The 25,745-nt window shown below is 55.7% G+C and overlaps 1 protein-coding gene across 15 annotated transcripts in view; it reads left to right on the plus strand.

Annotated features, from left to right (window-relative positions):
* PPFIBP2 (PPFIB scaffold protein 2) overlaps positions 1 to 25,745 on the plus strand; it is a 239,716-nt gene that overhangs the window by 103,764 nt on the left and 110,207 nt on the right. For all 15 annotated transcript variants that reach the window (XM_075326341.1, XM_075326343.1, XM_075326344.1 and 12 more), the window contains exon 3: positions 7,601 to 7,815. In XM_075326341.1, coding sequence (XP_075182456.1) covers positions 7,601 to 7,815 — 215 coding nt within the window. The remainder of the gene's footprint in view (positions 1 to 7,600; positions 7,816 to 25,745) is intronic.

Genomic DNA, 25,745 nt, shown 5'->3' on the forward strand with positions numbered 1-25,745 from the left:
CTGCTCTCCGCCTCCTTCCACACTCCACTGCCCTCTGCTTCCTTCTACACTCCTATGCCTCCCCCCACACTCCTCTGCCCTCTGCTTCCTTCTACACCCCTCTGCCCTCCTACTTCCACACTCCTCTGCCCTCCGCTTTTTTCCACACACCTCTGCCCTCTGCCTCCTTCCACACTCCTCTGCCTCCCTCCACACTCCTCTGCCCTCTGCTTCCTTCCATACTCCTCTGCCCTCTGCCTCCCTCCACACTCCTCTGCCCTCTGCTTCCTTCTACACTCCTCTGCCCTCTGCCTCCCTCCACGCTCCTCTGCCCTCTGCTTCCTTCTACACCCCTCTGCCCTCCACCTCCTTTCACACTCCTCTGCCCTCCGCCTCCTTCCACACTCCTCTGCCTCTTTCCTCTCACCTCTGCCCTTCATCTTCTTCCTCTTCTCTCCGCCTCCTTCCACACTCCTCTGCTCTCCGCATCCTTCCACATGCCTCTGCCCTCTGCCTCCTTCCACATGCTTCTGCCCTCTGCCTCCTTCCACACTCCTCTGCCCTCCGCCTCCTTCCACACTCCTCTGCCCTCCGCCTCCTTCTACACTCCTCTGCCCTCCGCCTCCTTCCACACTCCTCTGCCCTCCGCCTCCTTCCACACTCCTCTGCCCTCCGCCTCCTTCTACACTCCTCTGCCCTCCGCCTCCTTCCACACTCCTCTGCCCTCCGCCTCCTTCCACACTCCTATGCCCTTCGCCTCCTTCCACACTCCTCTGCCCTTCGCCTCCTTCCACACTCCTCTGCCCTTTGCCTCCTTCCACACACCTCTGCCCTCTGCCTCCTTCCACACGCCTCTCCCCTCTGTCTCCTTCCACACTCCTCTGCCCTCCGCCTCCTTCCACACTCCTCTGCCCTCCGCCTCCTTCCACACTCCTCTGCCCTTCGCCTCCTTCCACACTCCTCTGCCCTTCGCCTCCTTCCACACACCTCTGCCCTCTGCCTCCTTCCACACGCCTCTCCCCTCTGCCTCCTTCCACACTCCTCTGCCCTGTGCCTCCTTCCACACTCCTCTGCTCTCCGCCTCCTTCCACACTCCTCTGCTCTCCGCCTCCTTCCACACTCCTCTGCCTCCTTCCACACTCCTCTGCCCTCTGCCTCCTTCCACACTCCTCTACCCTCTGCCTCCTTCCACACTCCTCTACCCTCTGCCTCCTTCCACACTCCTCTACCCTCTGCCTCCTTCCACACTCCTCTGCCTCCTTCCACACTCCTCTGCCCTCTGCCTCCTTCCACACGCCTCTGCCCTCTGCCTCCTTCCACACTCCTCTGCCCTTCGCCTTCTTCCACACTCCTCTGCCCTCCGCCTCCTTCCACACTCCTCTGCCCTCCGCCTCCTTCCACACTCCTCTGCCCTCCGCCTCCTTCCACACTCTTCTGCCCTCCGCCTCCTTCCACACTCTTCTGCCCTCCGCCTCCTTCCACACTCCTCTGCCCTCCGCCTCCTTCCACACTCCTCTGCCCTCCGCTTCCTTCCACACTCCTCTGCCCTGCGCCTCCTTTCACACTCCTTTGCCCCCCGCTTTATTCCACACGCCTCTGCCCTTCGCCTCCTTTCACACTCCTTTGCCCCCCGCTTTATTCCACACTCCTCTGCCCTTCGCCTCCTTCCACACGCCTCTGCCTTCCGCCTCCTTCCACACGCCTCTGCTCTCCGCCTCCTTCCACACCCATCTGCCCTCCGCCTCCTTCCACACTCCTCTACCCTCTGCCTCCTTCCACACTCCTCTGCCCTCTGCCTCCTTCCACACTCCTCTACCCTCTGCCTCCTTCCACACTCCTCTACCCTCTGCCTCCTTCCACACTCCTCTGCCTCCTTCCACACTCCTCTGCCCTCTGCCTCCTTCCACACGCCTCTGCCCTCTGCCTCCTTCCACACTCCTCTGCCCTTCGCCTTCTTCCACACTCCTCTGCCCTCCGCCTCCTTCCACACTCCTCTGCCCTCCGCCTCCTTCCACACTCCTCTGCCCTCCGCCTCCTTCCACACTCTTCTGCCCTCCGCCTCCTTCCACACTCTTCTGCCCTCCGCCTCCTTCCACACTCCTCTGCCCTCCGCCTCCTTCCACACTCCTCTGCCCTCCGCCTCCTTCCACACTCCTCTGCCCTCCGCTTCCTTCCACACTCCTCTGCCCTCCGCCTCCTTTCACACTCCTTTGCCCCCCGCTTTATTCCACACGCCTCTGCCCTTCGCCTCCTTTCACACTCATTTGCCCCCCGCTTTATTCCACACTCCTCTGCCCTTCGCCTCCTTCCACACTCCTCTGCCCTCCGCCTCCTTCCACACTCCTCTGCCCTCCGCCTCCTTCCACACTCCTCTGCCCTCCGCCTCCTTCCACACTCCTCTGCCCTTCGCCTCCTTCCACACTCCTCTGCCCTCCGCCTCCTTCCACACTCCTCTGCCCTCCGCCTCCTTCCACACTCCTCTGCCCTCCGCCTCCTTCCACACTCCTCTGCCCTCCGCTTCCTTCCACACTCCTCTGCCCTCCGCCTCCTTTCACACTCCTTTGCCCCCCCGCTTTATTCCACACGCCTCTGCCCTTCGCCTCCTTTCACACTCATTTGCCCCCCGCTTTATTCCACACTCCTCTGCCCTTCGCCTCCTTCCACACTCCTCTGCCCTCCGCCTCCTTCCACACTCCTCTGCCCTCCGCCTCCTTCCACACTCCTCTGCCCTCCGCCTCCTTCCACACTCCTCTGCCCTCCGCCTCCTTCCACACTCCTCTGCCCTTCGCCTTCTTCCACACTCCTCTGCCCTCCGCCTCCTTCCACACTCCTCTGCCCTCCGCCTCCTTCCACACTCCTCTGCCCTCCGCCTCCTTCCACACTCCTCTGCCCTCCGCCTCCTTCCACACTCTTCTGCCCTCCGCCTCCTTCCACACTCTTCTGCCCTCCGCCTCCTTCCACACTCCTCTGCCCTCCGCCTCCTTCCACACTCCTCTGCCCTCCGCCTCCTTCCACACTCCTCTGCCCTCCGCTTCCTTCCACACTCCTCTGCCCTCCGCCTCCTTTCACACTCCTTTGCCCCCCGCTTTATTCCACACGCCTCTGCCCTTCGCCTCCTTCCACACTCTTCTGCCCTCCGCCTCCTTCCACACTCTTCTGCCCTCCGCCTCCTTCCACACTCCTCTGCCCTCTGCCTCCTTCCACACTCCTCTGCCCTCCGCCTCCTTCCACACTCCTCTGCCCTCCGCCTCCTTCCACACTCCTCTGCCCTCCGCCTCCTTCCACACTCCTCTGCCCTCCGCCTCCTTCCACACTCTTCTGCCCTCCGCCTCCTTCCACACTCTTCTGCCCTCCGCCTCCTTCCACACTCCTCTGCCCTCCGCCTCCTTCCACACTCCTCTGCCCTCCGCCTCCTTCCACACTCCTCTGCCCTCCGCCTCCTTCCACACTCCTCTGCCCTCCGCCTCCTTTCACACTCCTTTGCCCCCCGCTTTATTCCACACGCCTCTGCCCTTCGCCTCCTTTCACACTCATTTGCCCCCCGCTTTATTCCACACTCCTCTGCCCTCTGCCTCCTTCCACACTCCTCTGCCCTCCGCCTCCTTCCACACTCCTCTGCCCTCCGCCTCCTTCCACACTCCTCTGCCCTCCGCCTCCTTCCACACTCCTCTGCCCTCCGCCTCCTTCCACACTCCTCTGCCCTCCGCCTCCTTCCACACTCCTCTGCCCTCCGCCTCCTTCCACACTCCTCTGCCCTGTGCCTCCTTCCACACTCCACTGTTCTCCGCCTCCTTCCACACTCCTATGCCCTTCGCCTCCTTCCACACTCCTCTGCCTCCTTCCACACTCCTCTGCCCTCTGCCTCCTTCCACACTCCTCTGCCCTCTGCCTCCTTCCACACTCCTCTACCCTCTGCCTCCTTCCACACTCCTCTGCCCTCTGCCTCCTTCCACACTCCTCTGCCCTCCGCCTCCTTCCACACTCCTCTGCCCTCCGCCTCCTTCCACACTCCTCTGCCCTCCGCCTCCTTCCACACTCCTCTGCCCTTCGCCTCCTTCCACACTCCTCTGCCCTTCGCCTCCTTCCACACGCCTCTGCTCTCCGCCTCCTTCCACACGCCTCTGCTCTCCGCCTCCTTCCACACGCCTCTGCTCTCCGCCTCCTTCCACACCCATCTGCCCTCTGCCTCCTTCTACACTCCTTCTGACTTTTCTGGTTCTGACCGTTAAATAATAATAAGCCGGTATGGGCTTATGAATGTAATGAGGTGAGCTCTCATCTCGAGGATCCCTGTAAGTGCCGCCTCTCCTGACAGACCTTCCTCGGGCAGGGATTACACACACAACACGGTATGGCTGCCATGCAATTTTTAATTTTCCCTGATGACGGCCAAAAGTATAATCTAAAAGCATCTTCCCATTGATGGTTGGTCCGGCCGTATGACATATAATGAGGTATTGGATGGGTGATCATTGCTGGGCCCACATATCCCATAGTATAAATACATATTTCAGCATGGAGCCCCCTTCTTAGATCGTTATCGCATCAGCCTGACAAGTCTTTGCCTTTTCCATTTTCCTTCTTCTGTTCCTGTATAAAGTGTCTCCTTCAAGTCAAGCCATATAATCAAGATAATGTGAATGGGGCAGAGACGCTGATTGGAAGTGACGGCCCTGACGCCGCCTGCGGGGCCATTCATGCTACTGTTAAAGGCTCCTGCACCCCCCGGGAATAGAAGTAAAGGTGGCGGCTCGTCACATGTCAACTTTTCTCTTCTTAATTGGTTCAGTGTTATTTTCCGCTGACTTTTAGCGCATTTGAGTCTTCCAGTCTTCACCACCCGGCCAGACGATGGCTTTCTGAAGTTCACGCTGCTTACATCCCCTTCGGTGCCGGACAGGGGCCTGTAAGAGGAAATTGCTGACTGACTTCAAGGAGAAATATTGTTTAATGTTAAAACCAAAATGCTCCGTATTGTCTGAGCCGACCCATTGACATCACCGGCTGTTCCCATCTGTTAGATGGCATGTTGGTCGTATAGGCGATCACTTATTGATATCTGGGGGTCTCACCTGTGGGACCTACACGGATCCTTAGAATGAAGGGCCGCAGCACTGATTCAGTGGATTTCCTGGTTCTATTCTCGTGAATGTGGCCGGCTGCCATTCCTCCACGTCCGGGCGGCTGGGAGAGCTCCTGTGACAGCGGCCTGTTTATTCTTAGGATTATTAGAGATGAGTATATATCTTTACGTAGCAGAATAAACTGGATGGTAAGCGCAACAGGAAGCCCCCATCACTTCTTCTCAAAGACCCTGAATTCTGAGTGCTCCATCCATACAGCAGGTAAACCCTCGCCTAAGGCGGCAGCCTTGTGTGCAATCTGGCAGATATACCATACTTTGCTGAACTCTGCCATCTAAATTTATATGCAGCACTCCCGTTAATAGAGAAGCTGGAGGTCGAGGCCGGGAGGCTGAGATGTCGCTGTTCCTTAGTCTTATTGATGGTTGTATCACTGTATAGTTCAGATACATTGAGCTATTTCTTTGCTCCGCCCCTGAGGATCCTGACCACCCATTCTCTGCACACTCAAGAAAACTAAATCCAGAACCACATACTTAAAAAGCATAATACCGTAATGTATCCAAGCCTTAAATATTGTTTATAAAGCCCCAAATCATGTGAGCAAAGTATATATGTAGCATTGTTACAACTTGCTGCTTCTTTATATTATATTTGTGTGTTGTTCGCGTCCGTACTGGAATCCGGTCATGTTTGATTCTCGTGACGGAGATGCATAGTCATTTTCTCATAACGCTCTGTACATATTTGCACTTTTTATTTGCCGACGATCTTTCTAATGTCATGAGGACACCTAGTGGTGCAAAGAAAGACCGAACAGGGAAGATCTAGGAACGGCGCCTCCTCTTAGGCAAGTGTCTACATCTTTGAGTTCTTAGAAACAATAGATATGACGAGCCTCGGGGTTAAAGATCCTTACACTTACAGAATTGAGGGACCCAGCAAGGAATCAGCTGTGATACATCGGGGTCATAATGTTGATTACTGTAAGATTCTGCAGAAAGCAGGTGAGAAGTGGCACAAAAACCGAGGTCCAACTATTTGTCATCATTGTTTGTGACTTCCATTAGCCCATCTGTGGAAAAACACCATACATGATGACGCCAGAGGTGCCTACAAAGACTGGCTGATGATGTCAACTGGACGCCAGACCATAGTGTCACCTCTGCTCCCGGCATCCTTGGTCCAGTGTTCTGGGGGTCTCTAGTGTTTACTAAGCCACAACATGACGACGCCAGGGGTTTCTACGAAGCCAGGCTGAGGATGTCAACTGGATGACGGACCCAGGTGTTTTCTCTCCTGCTCCCGGCATTCTTAGCCCAACGTCCTGGGGGCCTCTAGTGTTTACTAGGACACAACATGGCAAAGACAGATGTGCCTATGATGCCAGGCTGAGGATGTCAACTGGACGCCAGACCAGGGTGTCCTCACTGCTGCTTCCAACATACTTGGCCCGGCGTTCTTGGCACCTCTAGTGTTTATTAGGACACAACATGATGACACTAGAGGTGCCTATGGAGCCGGGCTGAGGATGTCAACTAGACGCCACACAAGGGTGTCTCCACTTCTGCTCCCGGCATCATTGGCCTAGTGTTCTGGGGCCCTCTAGTATTTACTGGGCCACAACATAATGATACCAGAGGTGACTATGGATCTGGGCTGAGAAGGTCAACTGGATGCGGGACCAGGATGTCTTCACATCTGCTTCTAGCATCCTTTGCCCAGCATTCTGGCTTCCACTAGTGTTTACTAGGCAACGACATTTTGACTCCAGGTGCATACAATACCAGGCTGACGAAGCCAACTGGGCACCAGACCAGGGTATCTTCACTTCTGCTTTCGGCATCCTTGGCACAGCATTCTGGCTTCCACCAGTGTTTACTAGGCAACGACATTTTGATGCCAGGTGCATACAATACCAGGCTGATGAAGCCAACTGGGCACCAGACCAGGGTATCTTCACTTCTGCTCTCGGCATCCTTGGCCCAGCGTTCTTGGCGCCTCTGTTTACTAGGCCACAACATGATGACGCCAGAGGTGCCTATGAAGCCGGGCTGAAGATGTCAACTGGACACTGGATCAGGGTAACTTCAATTCTTCTTCCGGCATCCTTGGCCTAGTGTTCTGGGGGCCTCTAGTGTTTACTAGGCCACCATATGATGACACCAGAGGTGCCTATGAAGCCGGGCTGAGGATACCAACTGGACGCCAGACTAGGGCACCTCAAATGTTTTTGCTCAACTCTCATTACCTACGTTTCCCCATTCCCTTCTATCCCTGACATTCAGGTTTGCATTTGTCCCCCTCTCCAATGTAGGGATCTGAAATCTTTGCTTTGGTGCAGAGGGTCGCGGTTTAGCACAAGTGTCTTCCACTTCTCTGCCCAATCTTGGCTTCATTTTCTCTGTTAACCTCAGGCATTTCCATGGTCACTCCACCGGAGAGAAGCAGAGACTGTGATTGTTCCTATTGTTGATAAGAAGGAATATTCCCGTGCTCGTGTTTGAGGGTCATTCTCCATTTTGTTTTTACATTAGGCACAAAGGCCGTCTCAGAATTTGCCAATGGAGTCTTTGACGTGGGATCGCCGGTCCCCTCGGAATATTTTGGGACAATAACAATCCTACATCTAATAGAGGAATTGAAGCTCTCCCTGGAAATGGTGGAAAACTCTCAGGAACGAGAAGCTTTACGCAACCAGATTCCCAACACAACGGCGTCCTACGTGATCGCGTGGCTGGAGAGTAACCTGGTGAGTGACGCGAGCAGTCATGGGCCGATGGCGGGGCATGCACCGGTCCACGTACAGGAGGTGCTCGGGCGCAGGTTAAGTTGTAGTTTAAGTCTATGGGAGCAAAGTTGAGATCAAATATCTGATATATTGTGTATTGTTGCAGTTGTGGTGGATGACGAGGGTCATTGGATGCGACGTTCTGCCATTTGTCCCCATGTAGCCTCAGTCTTTCCGCCGGGTTGAAGCTCTGACATACAGCGGGTCGTGTTTTGGTCGCGTGGCTCGTTGTGGCGGTGTAATCTTAGCCGCCTGTCAGTCACTGTCGCCTTCCTGTATAACAGCTATAGCTTCACCTGTGTACAGTCAGGCAGCACTCAGGTGTTGGGTTACCTGACTTCCTCCTTTTAAGTTATTTGTGGTCAATGTTCAACAGGACAGACCTCAGAGAGTGGGGCGGTGATAGGCCGGGCGGGGGATAGGCCGGGCGGAGGCACATGTCCGCGGTGAGTGGCTCCGGCACACACTGACTCAGGGCTAGATAGCAGCTTTCCTTGTGTTTGCCTGGAGGAATGTCCGGACGTCGTCTACAGAGCAGGAAGCCCATAATCTGCGGCTGAAGACGACATAGAAGGTAAAGTCTAAGACGTCCTACACTGAATACTCCGCAGAACACGTGTATAAAGTGTCGTCGCTCTGTGGAGCCGCGCAGCATTGCGACATGAGGTGACGGAAACCGGCGGATTATCACATCATCGCTTCCGCTGTATCACTGATACTGCAGCCAGGCAGTATACGGATGGTTTATTATATACAGATATTAGGGAAGGGGCTCATACACTGCGCCACAGTACAGATCCTAGAAAGACCCATGCTTTACCTCCACTACATAGCAGAGGTATAAAGAGAATGGGGTGCTCCGTATGGCGACATACTGTGAGCCTAACAGTCTAAGGGGTAGATTTTAGCAAAACAAAATGATGAAGTGATACTGATTTGTTGGCGGACGCTCAGTGCTGCCGTTCCCACCGATTTGGCGCTGTCTGTGATCCATGAAACCTTTTCTTTTCGACATCTTGCCCATGTTGGTGTATGTTTATGCTGCCGTATACGTCTAAATACAGGTTTAGGGGGGGGTGTTGTTTTTTTGGGGTTTTTTTTTACAAATCTTGCGCATACATCGCCAGTGGACTGCATTGTATAAACGTGGACCTGACCTGATGAAGTCCAGACCACCCGGCTGCTGCGGACCCTCTGCTAACCTCGGGGATTTACAACAACAAATATTTACAGAAGAAGTGAGGAAATTCCTCTGTATATACACAACAGCGAAAAGAGTGCTAGAAAAGAAAGGCCATCCTCACGCTGTGATCGGGACCGCTCTGTGCGCCCCTTTTGTTCCCCCACTTCCTAATATTGCCCACTACTATGCAGCACTGCAGAGATTATTCCACCCTGTGCCCCCCCGGCCAGTAAACGTGTTCCCTTCCCTAAGACACTAATAATTGGTGATGGACATCCTCGCAGATAACCGGGACCTGCAGACCTAACTGGATTTAAAAAAAAAAAATCCGTTTCTGGCCTGGAATTGATCCCGGATATTGGGCCGGACACCTGTCCCCATATAAGTTTATGGGGATAAAATTTGGCGATTAAAAATGGTAGTAGAAGGGATAGGGGGATACGAGCAGGCGCTTCACACTTACCAAGGCTCCAGCGCGGCTGTAACTGCTCCCGCGGCCGCCCATTCACTTTCAAGGCCGCTCATTAGGCTCATACATATTCACTGCTTCCCCCGCCCACGAGCGTCTGGGATTGGTTGCAGTCAGACCCAAGCCCACCTTGAGTGAGAGCGTCTGACGCTTCCAATCACAGACGCTATTTGCGGCTATCATGTTATATAAATAAATAAAAAATTGACATAGGGTCCCCCCACATTATGATACCAAGCACAGATAAAGTCACGGCTACAGGCTGCAGTCCCCAGCCCTGCGCTTATCTTGGCTGTGTATCAAAATAAGAGTACCCACATGTGGCTTTTTTATTTTTTTATTTTAAAAAACAACATGCGGTTTCCCCCCCAATTTTGATACTCAGCCAAGATAAAGCCTGACAGCTGGGGGCTGGTATTCTCAGGCTGGGGAGATCCATGATTATTGGAAGCCCCCCAGCCTGAAAATAGCAGCCTGTGGCCCCCCAGGATTGTCACATCCATTAGATGCGGCAATCCCAACACTTTACCCAGCTCTTCCTGATTGCCCTGGTGCGGTGGCAATCGGGGTAATAAGGGGTTAATAACAGCGGACAGGTGCTACTAAGCCATGGATTAGTAATGGGAGTCATCTATGCGTCCCCCCCAATCACTAATCTGTAAGTGACAGTAAATAAACACCAACAATAAAAAAAATCCTTTATATGAAATAAAAGAAAAAAAAACACTCTCATTCACCACTTTGTTCATTCCCAAAATACTCCTGCAGGTCCGATGTAATCCACACAAGGTCCCACGACGATTCCAGCTCTGCTACATTATTGAAAGCACAGCGCACGATCACGGAAGATGACCAAACGCTGTGCAGTTCAAGCATAGACTGAGCCATGATGACATCACTCAGGTTAGTTGCGGTCACAGCTGGAGGTTCCCACTGTCTTCCACCTGTGACCCCAGGTGACCTCAATGAACTCTTACTGAATTCACAGACCTGCATCTCCGGGCAGAAAACTGCAGGGTTTTTACCAAGAGATGGAGATTTGGTGCTGACATTTTTACACCATATCGTGCGCTGTGCCGTCAGTAATGTACACTAGTGGCGCGGAGTTAGGAGGTTTGCACAGTTGCAGCATCTACAATGACTCCTTGTCCTGCCGCGTTCATTACAACTGCCTCAATCTAAACGTCTTCCCGACCTCCTACCGGCCCACTGATTTGCAAAGAATTCTATAATTGTGCTTTACCGGTCACGGGAACCTTATTATCCGGCCCGGGCTTTCACAGTTTTGCAGATTTAAGCAGATTTGCCGATTCTGGACTTTCAGAAAAGCCGAGGCCATGTTTACTGCTACTTTGTATACAGGGCCCCATCTGCCCACTGCCATAGCTGGGTATAGTACTGCAGAGATAGTAAATAGGACTGGGCTGTAATACCACACACCGCCATGGACAGGTGGGGGCGCTGTTTCTGTTATAAAGCAGTCATGTTTATTTAAGATTGTACATTAACTTCTAGACAAAGGGTTACAGAAGCTGTGATGGCACAAAATTTAAATGACCAACATGCAGTGACCCCATGCAGGTGCTGAGGCCCCCAGGGTGGAGGTGCTGAGGTCCCCCAGGTGGAGGTGCTGAGGCCCCCAGGGTGGAGGTGCTGAGGTCCCCCCAGGGTGGAGGTGCTGAGGTCCCCCAGGGTGGAAGTGCTGAGGCCCCCAGGGTGGAGGTGCTGAGGTCCCCCAGGGTGGAGGTGCTGAGGTCCCCCAGGGTGGAAGTGCTGAGGTCCCCCAGGGTGGAAGTGCTGAGGTCCCCCAAGTTGCAGGTGCCGAGGCCCCCCACTGTGCATGTGCCGAGGCCCCCCACTGTGCAGGTGCTGAGGTCCTAGCAATGTCTTTGCTCAGGTGCGTAATATGAAGTTCGGGTGCCCTAATGCAAAATCTACAACAGGGCCCCCAACTATCATAGGTCTTTCTCTGATGTCCATAATAGCCAATCACAGCACAGCTTACGTTTTCTAAGGGCTCTGTGAAGAATGCAAGCTGTGCTGTGATTGGTTGCTATGGCGGAGACTGTTACCTTAGGAACTGTTGAAAGCGCAACTGAAATGTTCAATGAGGCCTGAAACCCAGTAAAATGGCCGGTAGATACTGATTGTGCAGTGATGTGTGGAGACATCCGTATGTGTCACCAAAATATTTAGTTCTCGACCTGGAATTTATGATTTAGGGGTTGTCTATGAGTAGGAAAACGTGACGGCACCTCAGGTGTCCATGGGTTGTGTGCGGTGTCACAGCTCAGCCGCAGGAGTGACTGGGACTAAGCTGTAATACCGCACACAACCTGTGGTCAGGTGTGGCGCCAGATGACTACATCCGCTTCTCCATTGTGGACTTTTAATCAAAAGCCAATTTGATTGGTCAAACTCTGATTTATGAACATGGCTCCGTGGATCACATAAACCGCTAAGACGGTGAGCGGTGACTTCCATTAGAATTACTGTGCGATGATTGCAATAATTACTTGTTAAATTGCTGTCATGGCGGCCTCTGTGAGCCGAGGGGAAGGCCCGGGACAGACGGCGGGAAAGGCCCGGGACAGACAGACGGCGGGAAAGGCCCAGGACAGACGGCGGGAAAGGCCCGGGACGGACAGACGGCGGGGAAGGCCCGGGACGGACAGACGGCGGGGAAGGCCCGGGACGGACAGACGGCGGGGAAGGCCTGGGACGGACAGACGGCGGGGAAGGCCCAGGACAGATGGCGGGGAAGGCCCGGGACGGACAGACGGCGGGGAAGGCCCGGGACGGACAGACGGCGGGGAAGGCCCGGGACGGACAGACGGCGGGGAAGGCCCGGGACGGACAGACGGCGGGAAAGGCCCGGGACGGACAGACGGCGGGGAAGGCCCGGGACGGACAGACGGCGGGAAAGGCCCGGGACGGACAGACGGCGGGAAAGGCCCGGGACGGACAGACGGCGGGGAAGGCCCGGGACGGACAGACGGCGGGGAAGGCCCGGGACGGACAGACGGCGGGGAAGGCCCGGGACGGACAGACGGCGGGGGAGAAACCCGCTATTCGCTTTATGATTGTGTAAAATTACTTTCTACATTTTCTATGACCATGTGGACTCAAAAAAAAAAATGCCTGATGTTCCTCCGGTGTGAGCGTCCTCCAGCAGCACTTCAATGTGGTCACCTCTTGTGGTTACTCAACATCTGGATGTGTTGGCGGCCTAGTGATCATAAGAAGCGCCTTGGATGCCGGCATTTAAGTCCTGTTACCATAGAGTGCTGACGTTTGGTCACTGGAGTGCTGACGTTTGGTCGCTGGAGTGCTGACGTTTGGTCGCTGGAGTGCTGACGTTTGGTCGCTGGAGTGCTGACGTTTGGTCGCTGGAGTGCTGACGTTTGGTCGCTGGAGTGCTGACGTTTGCTCGCTGGAGTGCTGACGTTTGCTCGCTGGAGTGCTGACGTTTGCTCGCTGGAGTGCTGACGTTTGCTCGCTGGAGTGCTGACGTTTGTTCCGTGGAGTGCTGACGTTTGGGTCGCTGGAGTGCTGACATTTGCTCCGTGGAGTGCTGACGTTTGTTCCGTGGAGTGCTGACGTTTGTTCCGTGGAGTGCTGACGTTTGTTCCGTGGAGTGCTGACGTTTGTTCCGTGGAGTGCTGACGTTTGTTCCGTGGAGTGCTGACGTTTGGGTCGCTGGAGTGCTGACGTTTGTTCCGTGGAGTGCTGACGTTTGGGTCGCTGGAGTGCTGACGTTTGCTCGCTGGAGTGCTGACGTTTGCTCGCTGGAGTGCTGACGTTTGCTCGCTGGAGTGCTGACGTTTGCTCGCTGGAGTGCTGACGTTTGTTCCGTGGAGTGCTGACGTTTGGGTCGCTGGAGTGCTGACGTTTGCTCCGTGGAGTGCTGACGTTTGCTCCGTGGAGTGCTGACGTTTGGGTCGCTGGAGTGCTGACGTTTGTTCTGTGGAGTGCTGACGTTGGGTCGCTGGAGTGCTGACGTTTGTTCCGTGGAGTGCTGACGTTTGTTCCGTGGAGTGCTGACGTTTGTTCCGTGGAGTGCTGACGTTTGTTCCGTGGAGTGCTGACGTTTGTTCCGTGGAGTGCTGACGTTTGGGTCGCTGAAGTGCTGACGTTTGTTCCGTGGAGTGCTGACGTTTGTTCCGTGGAGTGCTGACATTTGTTCTGTGGAGTGCTGACGTTTGCTCCGTGGAGTGCTGACGTTTGCTCCGTGGAGTGCTGACGTTTGCTCCGTGGAGTGCTGACGTTTGTTCCGTGGAGTGCTGACGTTTGCTCCATGGAGTGCTGACGTTTGTTCCGTGGAGTGCTGACGTTTGGGTCGCTGGAGTGCTGACGTTTGCTCGCTGGAGTGCTGACGTTTGTTCCGTGGAGTGCTGACGTTTGGGTCGCTGGAGTGCTGACGTTTGCTCGCTGGAGTGCTGACGTTTGTTCCGTGGAGTGCTGACGTTTGTTCCGTGGAGTGCTGACGTTTGTTCCGTGGAGTGCTGACGTTTGTTCCGTGGAGTGCTGACGTTTGTTCCGTGGAGTGCTGACGTTTGGGTCGCTGAAGTGCTGACGTTTGTTCCGTGGAGTGCTGACGTTTGTTCCGTGGAGTGCTGACATTTGTTCTGTGGAGTGCTGACGTTTGCTCCGTGGAGTGCTGACGTTTGCTCCGTGGAGTGCTGACGTTTGCTCCGTGGAGTGCTGACGTTTGTTCCGTGGAGTGCTGACGTTTGCTCCATGGAGTGCTGACGTTTGTTCCGTGGAGTGCTGACGTTTGGGTCGCTGGAGTGCTGACGTTTGCTCGCTGGAGTGCTGACGTTTGTTCCGTGGAGTGCTGACGTTTGGGTCGCTGGAGTGCTGACGTTTGTTCCGTGGAGTGCTGACGTTTGGGTCGCTGGAGTGCTGACGTTTGCTCGCTGGAGTGCTGACGTTTGTTCCGTGGAGTGCTGACGTTTGGGTCGCTGGAGTGCTGACGTTTGCTCCGTGGAGTGCTGACGTTTGCTCCGTGGAGTGCTGACGTTTGGGTCGCTGGAGTGCTGACGTTTGTTCTGTGGAGTGCTGACGTTGGGTCGCTGGAGTGCTGACGTTTGTTCTGTGGAGTGCTGACGTTGGGTCGCTGGAGTGCTGACATTTGTTCTGTGGAGTGCTGACGTTTGTTCCGTGGAGTGCTGACGTTTGCTCCGTGGAGTGCTGACGTTTGCTCCGTGGAGTGCTGACGTTTGCTCCGTGGAGTGCTGACGTTTGCTCCGTGGAGTGCTGACGTTTGCTCCGTGGAGTGCTGACGTTTGTTCCGTGGAGTGCTGACGTTTGTTCCGTGGAGTGCTGACGTTTGGGTCGCTGGAGTGCTGACGTTTGCTCGCTGGAGTGCTGACGTTTGCTCGCTGGAGTGCTGACGTTTGCTCGATGGAGTGCTGACGTTTGTTCCGTGGAGTGCTGACGTTTGGGTCGCTGGAGTGCTGACGTTTGTTCTGTGGAGTGCTGACGTTTGTTCTGTGGAGTGCTGACGTTTGTTCTGTGGAGTGCTGACGTTTGTTCTGTGGAGTGCTGACGTTGGGTCGCTGGAGTGCTGACGTTTGTTCCGTGGAGTGCTGACGTTTGTTCCGTGGAGTGCTGACGTTTGTTCCGTGGAGTGCTGACGTTTGTTCCGTGGAGTGCTGACGTTTGTTCCGTGGAGTGCTGACGTTTGGGTCGCTGAAGTGCTGACGTTTGTTCCGTGGAGTGCTGACGTTTGTTCCGTGGAGTGCTGACGTTTGTTCTGTGGAGTGCTGACGTTTGCTCCGTGGAGTGCTGACGTTTGCTCCGTGGAGTGCTGACGTTTGTTCCGTGGAGTGCTGACGTTTGTTCCGTGGAGTGCTGACGTTTGTTCCGTGGAGTGCTGACGTTTGCTCCGTGGAGTGCTGACGTTTGTTCCGTGGAGTGCTGACGTTTGGGTCGCTGGAGTGCTGACGTTTGCTCGCTGGAGTGCTGACGTTTGCTCCGTGGAGTGCTGACGTTTGGGTCGCTGGAGTGCTGACGTTTGGGTCGCTGGAGTGCTGACGTTTGTTCTGCGGAGTGCTGACGTTGGGTCGCTGGAGTGCTGACGTTGGGTCGCTGGAGTGCTGACGTTTGTTCGCTGGAGTGCTGACGTTGGGTCGCTGAAGTGCTGACGTTTGTTCCGTGGAGTGCTGACGTTTGTTCCGTGGAGTGCTGACGTTTGTTCTGTGGAGTGCTGACGTTTGTTCCGTGGAGTGCTGACGTTTGTTCCGTGGAGTGCTGACGTTTGCTCCGTGGAGTGCTGACGTTTGTTCTGTGGAGTGCTGACGTTTGTTCTGTGGAGTGCTGACGTTTGCTCCGTGGAGTGCTGACGTTTGCTCCGTGGAGTGCTGACGTTTGCTCCGTGGAGTGCTGACGTTTGCTCCGTGGAGTGCTGACGTTTGTTCCGTGGAGTGCTGACGTTCCGTGGAGTGCTGACGTTTGTTCCGTGGAGTGCTGACGTTTGTTCCGTGGAGTGCTGACGTTTGTTCCGTGGAGTGCTGACGTTTGTTCCGTGGAGTGCTGACGTTTGTTCCGTGGAGTGCTGACGTTTGTTCCGTGGAGTGCTGACGTTTGTTCCGTGGAGTGCTGACGTTTGTTCCGTGGAGTGCTGACGTTTGTTCCGTGGAGTGCTGACGTTTGCTCCGTGGAGTGCTGACGTTGAGTCGCTGGAGTGCTGACGTTTGTTCTGTGGAGTTCTGACGTTTATTCTGTGGAGTGCTGACGTTGGGTCGCTGGAGTGCTGACGTTGGGTCGCTGGAGTGCTGACGTTGGGTCGCTGGAGTGCTGACGTTGGGTCGCTGGAGTGCTGACGTTGGGTCGCTGGAGTGCTGACGTTGGGTCGCTGGAGTGCTGACGTTGGGTCGCTGGAGTGCTGACGTTGGGTCGCTGGAGTGCTGACGTTGGGTCGCTGGAGTGCTGACGTTGGGTCGCTGGAGTGCTGACGTTGGGTCGCTGGAGTGCTGACGTTGGGTCGCTGGAGTGCTGACGTTGGGTCGCTGGAGTGCTGACGTTGGGTCGCTGGAGTGCTGACGTTGGGTCGCTGGAGTGCTGACGTTGGGTCGCTGGAGTGCTGACGTTGGGTCGCTGGAGTGCTGACGTTGGGTCGCTGGAGTGCTGACGTTGGGTCGCTGGAGTGCTGACGTTGGGTCGCTGGAGTGCTGACGTTGGGTCGCTGGAGTGCTGACGTTGGGTCGCTGGAGTGCTGACGTTGGGTCGCTGGAGTGCTGACGTTGGGTCGCTGGAGTGCTGACGTTGGGTCGCTGGAGTGCTGACGTTGGGTCGCTGGAGTGCTGACGTTGGGTCGCTGGAGTGCTGACGTTGGGTCGCTGGAGTGCTGACGTTGGGTCGCTGGAGTGCTGACGTTGGGTCGCTGGAGTGCTGACGTTGGGTCGCTGGAGTGCTGACGTTGGGTCGCTGGAGTGCTGACGTTTGTTCTGTGGAGTGCTGACGTTGGGTCGCTGGAGTGCTGACGTTCGCTCCGTGGAGTGCTGACGTTGGGTCGCTGGAGTGCTGACGTTGGGTCGCTGGAGTGCTGACGTTGGGTCGCTGGAGTGCTGACGTTGGGTCGCTGGAGTGCTGACGTTGGGTCGCTGGAGTGCTGACGTTTGGTCGCTGGAGTGCTGACGTTGGGTCGCTGGAGTGCTGACGTTGGGTCGCTGGAGTGCTGACGTTGGGTCGCTGGAGTGCTGACGTTTGTTCTGTGGAGTGCTGACGTTGGGTCGCTGGAGTGCTGACGTTCGCTCCGTGGAGTGCTGACGTTGGGTCGCTGGAGTGCTGACGTTCGCTCCGTGGAGTGCTGACGTTGGGTCGCTGGAGTGCTGACGTTCGCTCCGTGGAGTGCTGACGTTGGGTTGCTGGAGTGCTGACGTTCGCTCCGTGGAGTGCTGACGTTCTGTCGCTGGAGTGCTGACGTTTGTTCTGTGGAGTGCTGACGTTTGTTCTGTGGAGTGCTGACGTTTGTTCTGTGGAGTGCTGACGTTTGTTCTGTGGAGTGCTGACGTTTGTTCTGTGGAGTGCTGACGTTTGTTCTGTGGAGTGCTGACGTTGGGTCGCTGGAGTGCTGACGTTCGCTCCGTGGAGTGCTGACGTTCGCTCCGTGGAGTGCTGACGTTGGGTCGCTGGAGTGCTGACGTTCGCTCCGTGGAGTGCTGACGTTGGGTCGCTGGAGTGCTGACGTTGGGTCGCTGGACTGCTGACGTTTGTTCTGTGGAGTGCTGACGTTGGGTCGCTGGAGTGCTGACGTTCGCTCCGTGGAGTGCTGACGTTGGGTCGCTGGAGTGCTGACGTTTGCTCCGTGGAGTGCTGACGTTGGGTCGCTGGAGTGCTGATGTTTTCTCCGTGGAGTGCTGACGTTGGGTCGCTGGAGTGCTGACGTTCGCTCCGTGGAGTGCTGACGTTCGCTCCGTGGAGTGCTGACGTTCGCTCCGTGGAGTGCTGACGTTCGCTCCGTGGAGTGCTGACGTTCGCTCCGTGGAGTGCTGACGTTCGCTCCGTGGAGTGCTGACGTTCGCTCCGTGGAGTGCTGACGTTCGCTCCGTGGAGTGCTGACGTTCGCTCCGTGGAGTGCTGACGTTGGGTCGCTGGAGTGCTGACGTTCGCTCCGTGGAGTGCTGACGTTGGGTCGCTGGAGTGCTGACGTTGGGTCGCTGGAGTGCTGACGTTTGTTCTGTGGAGTGCTGACGTTGGGTCGCTGGAGTGCTGACGTTCGCTCCGTGGAGTGCTGACGTTCGCTCCGTGGAGTGCTGACGTTCGCTCCGTGGAGTGCTGACGTTCGCTCCGTGGAGTGCTGACGTTCGCTCCGTGGAGTGCTGACGTTCGCTCCGTGGAGTGCTGACGTTCGCTCCGTGGAGTGCTGACGTTCGCTCCGTGGAGTGCTGACGTTCGCTCCGTGGAGTGCTGACGTTCGCTCCATGGAGTGCTGACGTTCGCTCCGTGGAGTGCTGACGTTGGGTCGCTGGAGTGCTGACGTTCGCTCCGTGGAGTGCTGACGTTGGGTCGCTGGAGTGCTGACGTTGGGTCGCTGGAGTGCTGACGTTGGGTCGCTGGAGTGCTGACGTTTGTTCTGTGGAGTGCTGACGTTGGGTCGCTGGAGTGCTGACGTTCGCTCCGTGGAGTGCTGACGTTCGCTCCGTGGAGTGCTGACGTTCGCTCCGTGGAGTGCTGACGTTCGCTCCGTGGAGTGCTGACGTTCGCTCCGTGGAGTGCTGACGTTCGCTCCGTGGAGTGCTGACGTTCGCTCCGTGGAGTGCTGACGTTCGCTCCGTGGAGTGCTGACGTTCGCTCCGTGGAGTGCTGACGTTGGGTCGCTGGAGTGCTGACGTTTGTTCTGTGGAGTGCTGACGTTGAGTCGCTGGAGTGCTGACGTTCGCTCCGTGGAGTGCTGACGTTGGGTCGCTGGAGTGCTGACGTTTGCTCCGTGGAGTGCTGACGTTGGGTCGCTGGAGTGCTGACGTTTGCTCCGTGGAGTGCTGACGTTGGGTCGCTGGAGTGCTGATGTTTTCTCCGTGGAGTGCTGACGTTGGGTCGCTGGAGTGCTGACGTTTGCTCCGTGGAGTGCTGACGTTGGGTCGCTGGAGTGCTGATGTTTTCTCCGTGGAGTGCTGACGTTGGGTCGCTGGAGTGCTGACGTTCGCTCCGTGGAGTGCTGACGTTGGGTCTCTGGAGTGCTGACGTTCGCTCCGTGGAGTGCTGACGTTCGCTCCGTGGAGTGCTGACGTTGGGGTCGCTGGAGTGCTGACGTTCAGCTCCGTGGAGTGCTGACGTTCGCTCCGTGGAGTGCTGACGTTGGGTCGCTGGAGTGCTGACGTTTGTTCCGTGGAGTGCTGACGTTGGGTCGCTGGAGTGCTGACGTTTGTTCTGTGGAGTGCTGACGTTGGGTCGCTGGAGTGCTGACGTTCGCTCCGTGGAGTGCTGACGTTGGGTCGCTGGAGTGCTGACGTTTGTTCTGTGGAGTGCTGACGTTTGTTCTGTGGAGTGCTGACGTTGGGTCGCTGGAGTGCTGACGTTTGTTCTGTGGAGTGCTGACGTTCCGCTCCGTGGAGTGCTGACGTTTTCTCCGTGGAGTGCTGACGTTCGCTTCGTGGAGTGCTGACGTTGGGTCGCTGGAGTGCTGACGTTTCGCTCCGTGGAGTGCTAACGTTGGGTCGCTGGAGTGCTGACGTTCGCTCCGTGGAGTGCTAACGTTGGGTCGCTGGAGTGCTGACGTTCGCTCCGTGGAGTGCTGACGTTGGGTCGCTGGAGTGCTGACGTTCGCTCCGTGGAGTGCTGACGTTGGGTCGCTGGAGTGCTGACGTTGGGTCGCTGGAGTGCTGACGTTCGCTCCGTGGAGTGCTTGTATTTGCTCCAGACCAAGTTCCTGCAAATCTTTTTGCTCAACTCTGTTAAAAAGGGAAACGTTAAAAAATTGTAATACCAGGCATGGCCACAACTAAAATGATGGCGCTGTACCTGGCCAGCAATGAAGGGTGCAGCAGAGTATCAGGGTGCCGGCAGTCGGGCCCCTCCAGTCTCTCCTGATAGGCTATTAATTATACACAGCTCTCCTCTTTACCACAAGAGGGCGCTCATTACATATCTCTGCATTCTCAGCAATGGGCGCCTCTTCTGATTATATAAGCCCCTCTGGACCCCCCGGGATGTTACACAGCTATTGTACCATGGTCTCCACATCAGTAAGTGATGGTGCAGCACGGCGCGGGCCGGTAGTCGTGAGAGGGACCGACTCTGGACGCCCCAGCATGCAACATGGAGGCGCTGGCGGGGTGTGTGGACGTGTATCGTGGAACCCCTGCAGCCGCATGTTACCGCTGATGCACCGGATCTCCAGGACCGAATGGCAACTCACAAGAAGACCTCCCATTCATTTCCATCACCAACCTCACTACAGCAGCGACAACTCCTCCAGCACCGAGCATGGCAGTGCCCGCTCATCACTAGTTACCAGTACAGAGCACCCGAGCATGGTAGTGCCCGCTCATCACTAGTTACCAGTACTGAGCACCTGAGCATGGTAGTGCCCGCTCATCACTAGTTACCAGTACTGAGCACCTGAGCATGGTAGTGCCCGCTCATCACTAGTTACCAGTACAGAGAACCTGAGCATGGTAGTGGCCACTCATCACTAGTTACCAGTACTGAGCACCTGAGCATGGTAGTGCCCGCTCATCACTAGTTACCAGTACAGAGCACCCGAGCATGGTAGTGCCCGCTCATCACTAGTTACCAATACTGAGCACCCGAGCATGGTAGTGCCCGCTCATCACTAGTTACCAGTACAGAGCACCCGAGCATGGTAGTGCCCGCTCATCACTAGTTACCAGTACTGAGCACCCGAGCATGGTAGTGCTCACTCATCACTAGTTACCAGTACTGAGCACCTGAGCATGGTAGTGCCCGCTCATCACTAGTTACCAGTACTGAGCACCCGAGCATGGTAGTGCCCGCTCATCACTAGTTACCAGTACTGAGCACCTGAGCATGGTAGTGCCCGCTCATCACTAGTTACCAGTACTGAGCACCCGAGCATGGTAGTGCCTGCTCATCACTAGTTACCAGTACAGAGCACCCGAGCATGGTAGTGCCCGCTCATCACTAGTTACCAGTACTGAGCACCCGAGCATGGTAGTGCTCACTCATCACTAGTTACCAGTACTGAGCACCTGAGCATGGTAGTGCCCGCTCATCACTAGTTACCAGTACTGAGCACCCGAGCATGGTAGTGCCCCGCTCATCACTAGTTACCAGTACTGAGCACCTGAGCATGGTAGTGCCCGCTCATCACTAGTTACCAGTACTGAGCACCCGAGCATGGTAGTGCCTGCTCATCACTAGTTACCAGTACTGAGCACCCGAGCATGGTAGTGCCCGCTCATCACTAGTTACCAGTACTGAGCACCTGAGCATGGTAGTGCCTGCTCATCACTAGTTACCAGTACTGAGCACCCGAGCATGGTAGTGCCCGCTCATCACTAGTTACCAGTACTGAGCACCCGAGCATGGTAGTGCCCGCTCATCACTAGTTACCAGTACTGAGCACCCGAGCATGGTAGTGCCCGCTCATCACTAGTTACCAGTACTGAGCACCTGAGCATGGTAGTGCCTGCTCATCACTAGTTACCAGTACTGAGCACCCGAGCATGGTAGTGCCCGCTCATCACTAGTTACCAGTACAGAGCACCCGAGCATGGTAGTGCCCGCTCATCACTAGTTACCAGTACTGAGCACCTGAGCATGGTAGTGCCCGCTCATCACTAGTTACCAGTACTGAGCACCTGAGCATGGTAGTGCCCGCTCATCACTAGTTACCAGTACAGAGAACCTGAGCATGGTAGTGGCCACTCATCACTAGTTACCAGTACTGAGCACCTGAGCATGGTAGTGCCCGCTCATCACTAGTTACCAGTACAGAGCACCCGAGCATGGTAGTGCCCGCTCATCACTAGTTACCAGTACTGAGCACCCGAGCATGGTAGTGCTCACTCATCACTAGTTACCAGTACTGAGCACCTGAGCATGGTAGTGCCCGCTCATCACTAGTTACCAGTACTGAGCACCCGAGCATGGTAGTGCCCGCTCATCACTAGTTACCAGTACTGAGCACCTGAGCATGGTAGTGCCCGCTCATCACTAGTTACCAGTACTGAGCACCCGAGCATGGTAGTGCCTGCTCATCACTAGTTACCAGTACTGAGCACCCGAGCATGGTAGTGCCCGCTCATCACTAGTTACCAGTACTGAGCACCTGAGCATGGTAGTGCCTGCTCATCACTAGTTACCAGTACTGAGCACCCGAGCATGGTAGTGCCCGCTCATCACTAGTTACCAGTACTGAGCACCCGAGCATGGTAGTGCCCGCTCATCACTAGTTACCAGTACTGAGCACCCGAGCATGGTAGTGCCCGCTCATCACTAGTTACCAGTACTGAGCACCTGAGCATGGTAGTGCCTGCTCATCACTAGTTACCAGTACTGAGCACCCGAGCATGGTAGTGCCCGCTCATCACTAGTTACCAGTACTGAGCACCCGAGCATGGTAGTGCCTGCTCATCACTAGTTACCAGTACTGAGCACCCGAGCATGGTAGTGCCTGCTCATCACTAGTTACCAGTACTGAGCACCCGAGTATGGTAGTGCCCGCTCATCACTAGTTACCAGTACTGAGCACCCGAGCATGGTAGTGCCCGCTCATCACTAGTTACCAGTACAGAGCACCCGAGCATGGTAGTGCCCGCTCATCACTAGTTACCAGTACTGAGCACCCGAGCATGGTAGTGCCCGCTCATCACTAGTTACCAGTACCAAGCACCCGAGCATGGTAGTGCTCGCTCATCACTAGTTACCAGTACTGAGCACCGGAGCATGGTAGTGCCCGCTCATCACTAGTTACCAGTACTGAGCACCCGAGCATGGTAGTGCCCGCTCATCACTAGTTACCAGTACCAAGCACCCGAGCATGGTAGTGCTCGCTCATCACTAGTTACCAGTACTGAGCACCCGAGTATGGTAGTGCCCGCTCATCACTAGTTACCAGTACTGAGCACCTGAGCATGGTAGTGCCCGCTCATCACTAGTTACGAGTACTGAGCACCTGAGCATGGTAGTGCCCGCTCATCACTAGTTACCAGTACTGAGCACCCGAGCATGGTAGTGCCCGCTCATCACTAGTTACCAGTACTGAGCACCCGAGCATGGTAGTGCCTGCTCATCACTAGTTACCAGTACTGAGCACCCGAGCATGGCAGTGCCCGCTCATCACTAGTTACCAGTACTGAGCACCCGAGCATGGTAGTGCCCACTCATCACTAGTTACCAGTACTGAGCACCCGAGCATGGCAGTGCCCGCTCATCACTAGTTACCAGTACTGAGCACCCGAGCATGGTACTGCCCGCTCATCACTAGTTACCAGTACTGAGCACCCGAGCATGGTAGTGCCCGCTCATCACTAGTTACCAGTACTGAGCACCCGAGCATGGTAGTGCCTGCTCATCACTAGTTACCAGTACTGAGCACCTGAGCATGGTAGTGCCCGCTCATCACTAGTTACCAGTACTGAGCACCCGAGCATGGTAGTGCCCGCTCATCACTAGTTAACAGTACAGAGCACCCGAGCATGGTAGTGCCCGCTCATCACTAGTTACCAGTACTGAGCACCCGAGCATGGTAGTGCCCGCTCATCACTAGTTACCAGTACCAAGCACCCGAGCATGGTAGTGCTCGCTCATCACTAGTTACCAGTACTGAGCACCGGAGCATGGTAGTGCCCGCTCATCACTAGTTACCAGTACTGAGCACCCGAGCATGGTAGTGCCCGCTCATCACTAGTTACCAGTACCAAGCACCCGAGCATGGTAGTGCTCGCTCATCACTAGTTACCAGTACTGAGCACCCGAGTATGGTAGTGCCCGCTCATCACTAGTTACCAGTACTGAGCACCTGAGCATGGTAGTGCCCGCTCATCACTAGTTACGAGTACTGAGCACCTGAGCATGGTAGTGCCCGCTCATCACTAGTTACCAGTACTGAGCACCCGAGCATGGTAGTGCCCGCTCATCACTAGTTACCAGTACTGAGCACCCGAGCATGGTAGTGCCTGCTCATCACTAGTTACCAGTACTGAGCACCCGAGCATGGCAGTGCCCGCTCATCACTAGTTACCAGTACTGAGCACCCGAGCATGGTAGTGCCCACTCATCACTAGTTACCAGTACTGAGCACCCCGAGCATGGCAGTGCCCGCTCATCACTAGTTACCAGTACTGAGCACCCGAGCATGGTACTGCCCGCTCATCACTAGTTACCAGTACTGAGCACCCGAGCATGGTAGTGCCCGCTCATCACTAGTTACCAGTACTGAGCACCCGAGCATGGTAGTGCCCGCTCATCACTAGTTACCAGTACTGAGCACCCGAGCATGGTAGTGCCCGCTCATCACTAGTTACCAGTACTGAGCACCCGAGCATGGTAGTGCCCGCTCATCACTAGTTACCAGTGCTGAGCACCCGAGCATGGTAGTGCCCGCTCATCACTAGTTACCAGTACTGAGCACCTGAGCATGGTAGTGCCCACTCATCACTAGTTACCAGTACTGAGCACCCGAGCATGGTAGTGCCCGCTCATCACTAGTTACCAGTACTGAGCACCCGAGCATGGTAGTGCCCACTCATCACTAGTTACCAGTACTGAGCACCCGAGCATGGTACTGCCCGCTCATCACTAGTTACCAGTACTGAGCACCCGAGCATGGTAGTGCCCGCTCATCACTAGTTACCAGTACTGAGCACCCGAGCATGGTAGTGCCCGCTCATCACTAGTTACCAGTACAGAGCACCCGAGCATGGCAGTGCCCGCTCATCACTAGTTACCAGTACTGAGCACCCGAGCATGGTACTGCCCGCTCATCACTAGTTACCAGTACTGAGCACCCGAGCATGGTAGTGCCCGCTCATCACTAGTTACCAGTACTGAGCACCCGAGCATGGTAGTGCCCGCTCATCACTAGTTACCAGTACTGAGCACCCGAGCATGGTAGTGCCCGCTCATCACTGGTTACCAGTACTGAGCACCCGAGCATGGTAGTGCCCGCTCATCACTAGTTACCAGTACTGAGCACCCGAGCATGGTAGTGCCCGCTCATCACTAGTTACCAGTACTGAGCACCCGAGCATGGTAGTGCCCGCTCATCACTAGTTACCAGTACTGAACACCTGAGCATGGTAGTGCCCGCTCATCACTAGTTACCAGTACAGAGCACCCGAGCATGGTAGTGCCCGCTCATCACTAGTTACCAGTACTGAGCACCCAAGCATGGTAGTGCCCACTCATCACTAGTTACAAGTACTGAGCACCTGAGCATGGTAGTGCCCGCTCATCACTAGTTACCAGTACTGAGCACCCGAGCATGGTAGTGCCCGCTCATCACTAGTTACCAGTACTGAGCACCTGAGCATGGTAGTGCCCGCTCATCACTAGTTACCAGTACTGAGCACCTGAGCATGGTAGTGCCCGCTCATCACTAGTTACCAGTACTGAGCACCCGAGCATGGTAGTGCCCGCTCATCACTAGTTACCAGTACTGAGCACCCGAGCATGGTAGTGCCTGCTCATCACTAGTTACCAGTACTGAGCACCCGAGCATGGTAGTGCCCACTCATCACTAGTTACCAGTACTGAGCACCCGAGCATGGTAGTGCCCGCTCATCACTAGTTACCAGTACTGAGCACCCG

The sequence above is a fragment of the Anomaloglossus baeobatrachus genome, chromosome 10, assembly GCF_048569485.1.
Source record: "Anomaloglossus baeobatrachus isolate aAnoBae1 chromosome 10, aAnoBae1.hap1, whole genome shotgun sequence".
NCBI classification, from domain to species: Eukaryota; Metazoa; Chordata; class Amphibia; order Anura; family Aromobatidae; genus Anomaloglossus; species Anomaloglossus baeobatrachus.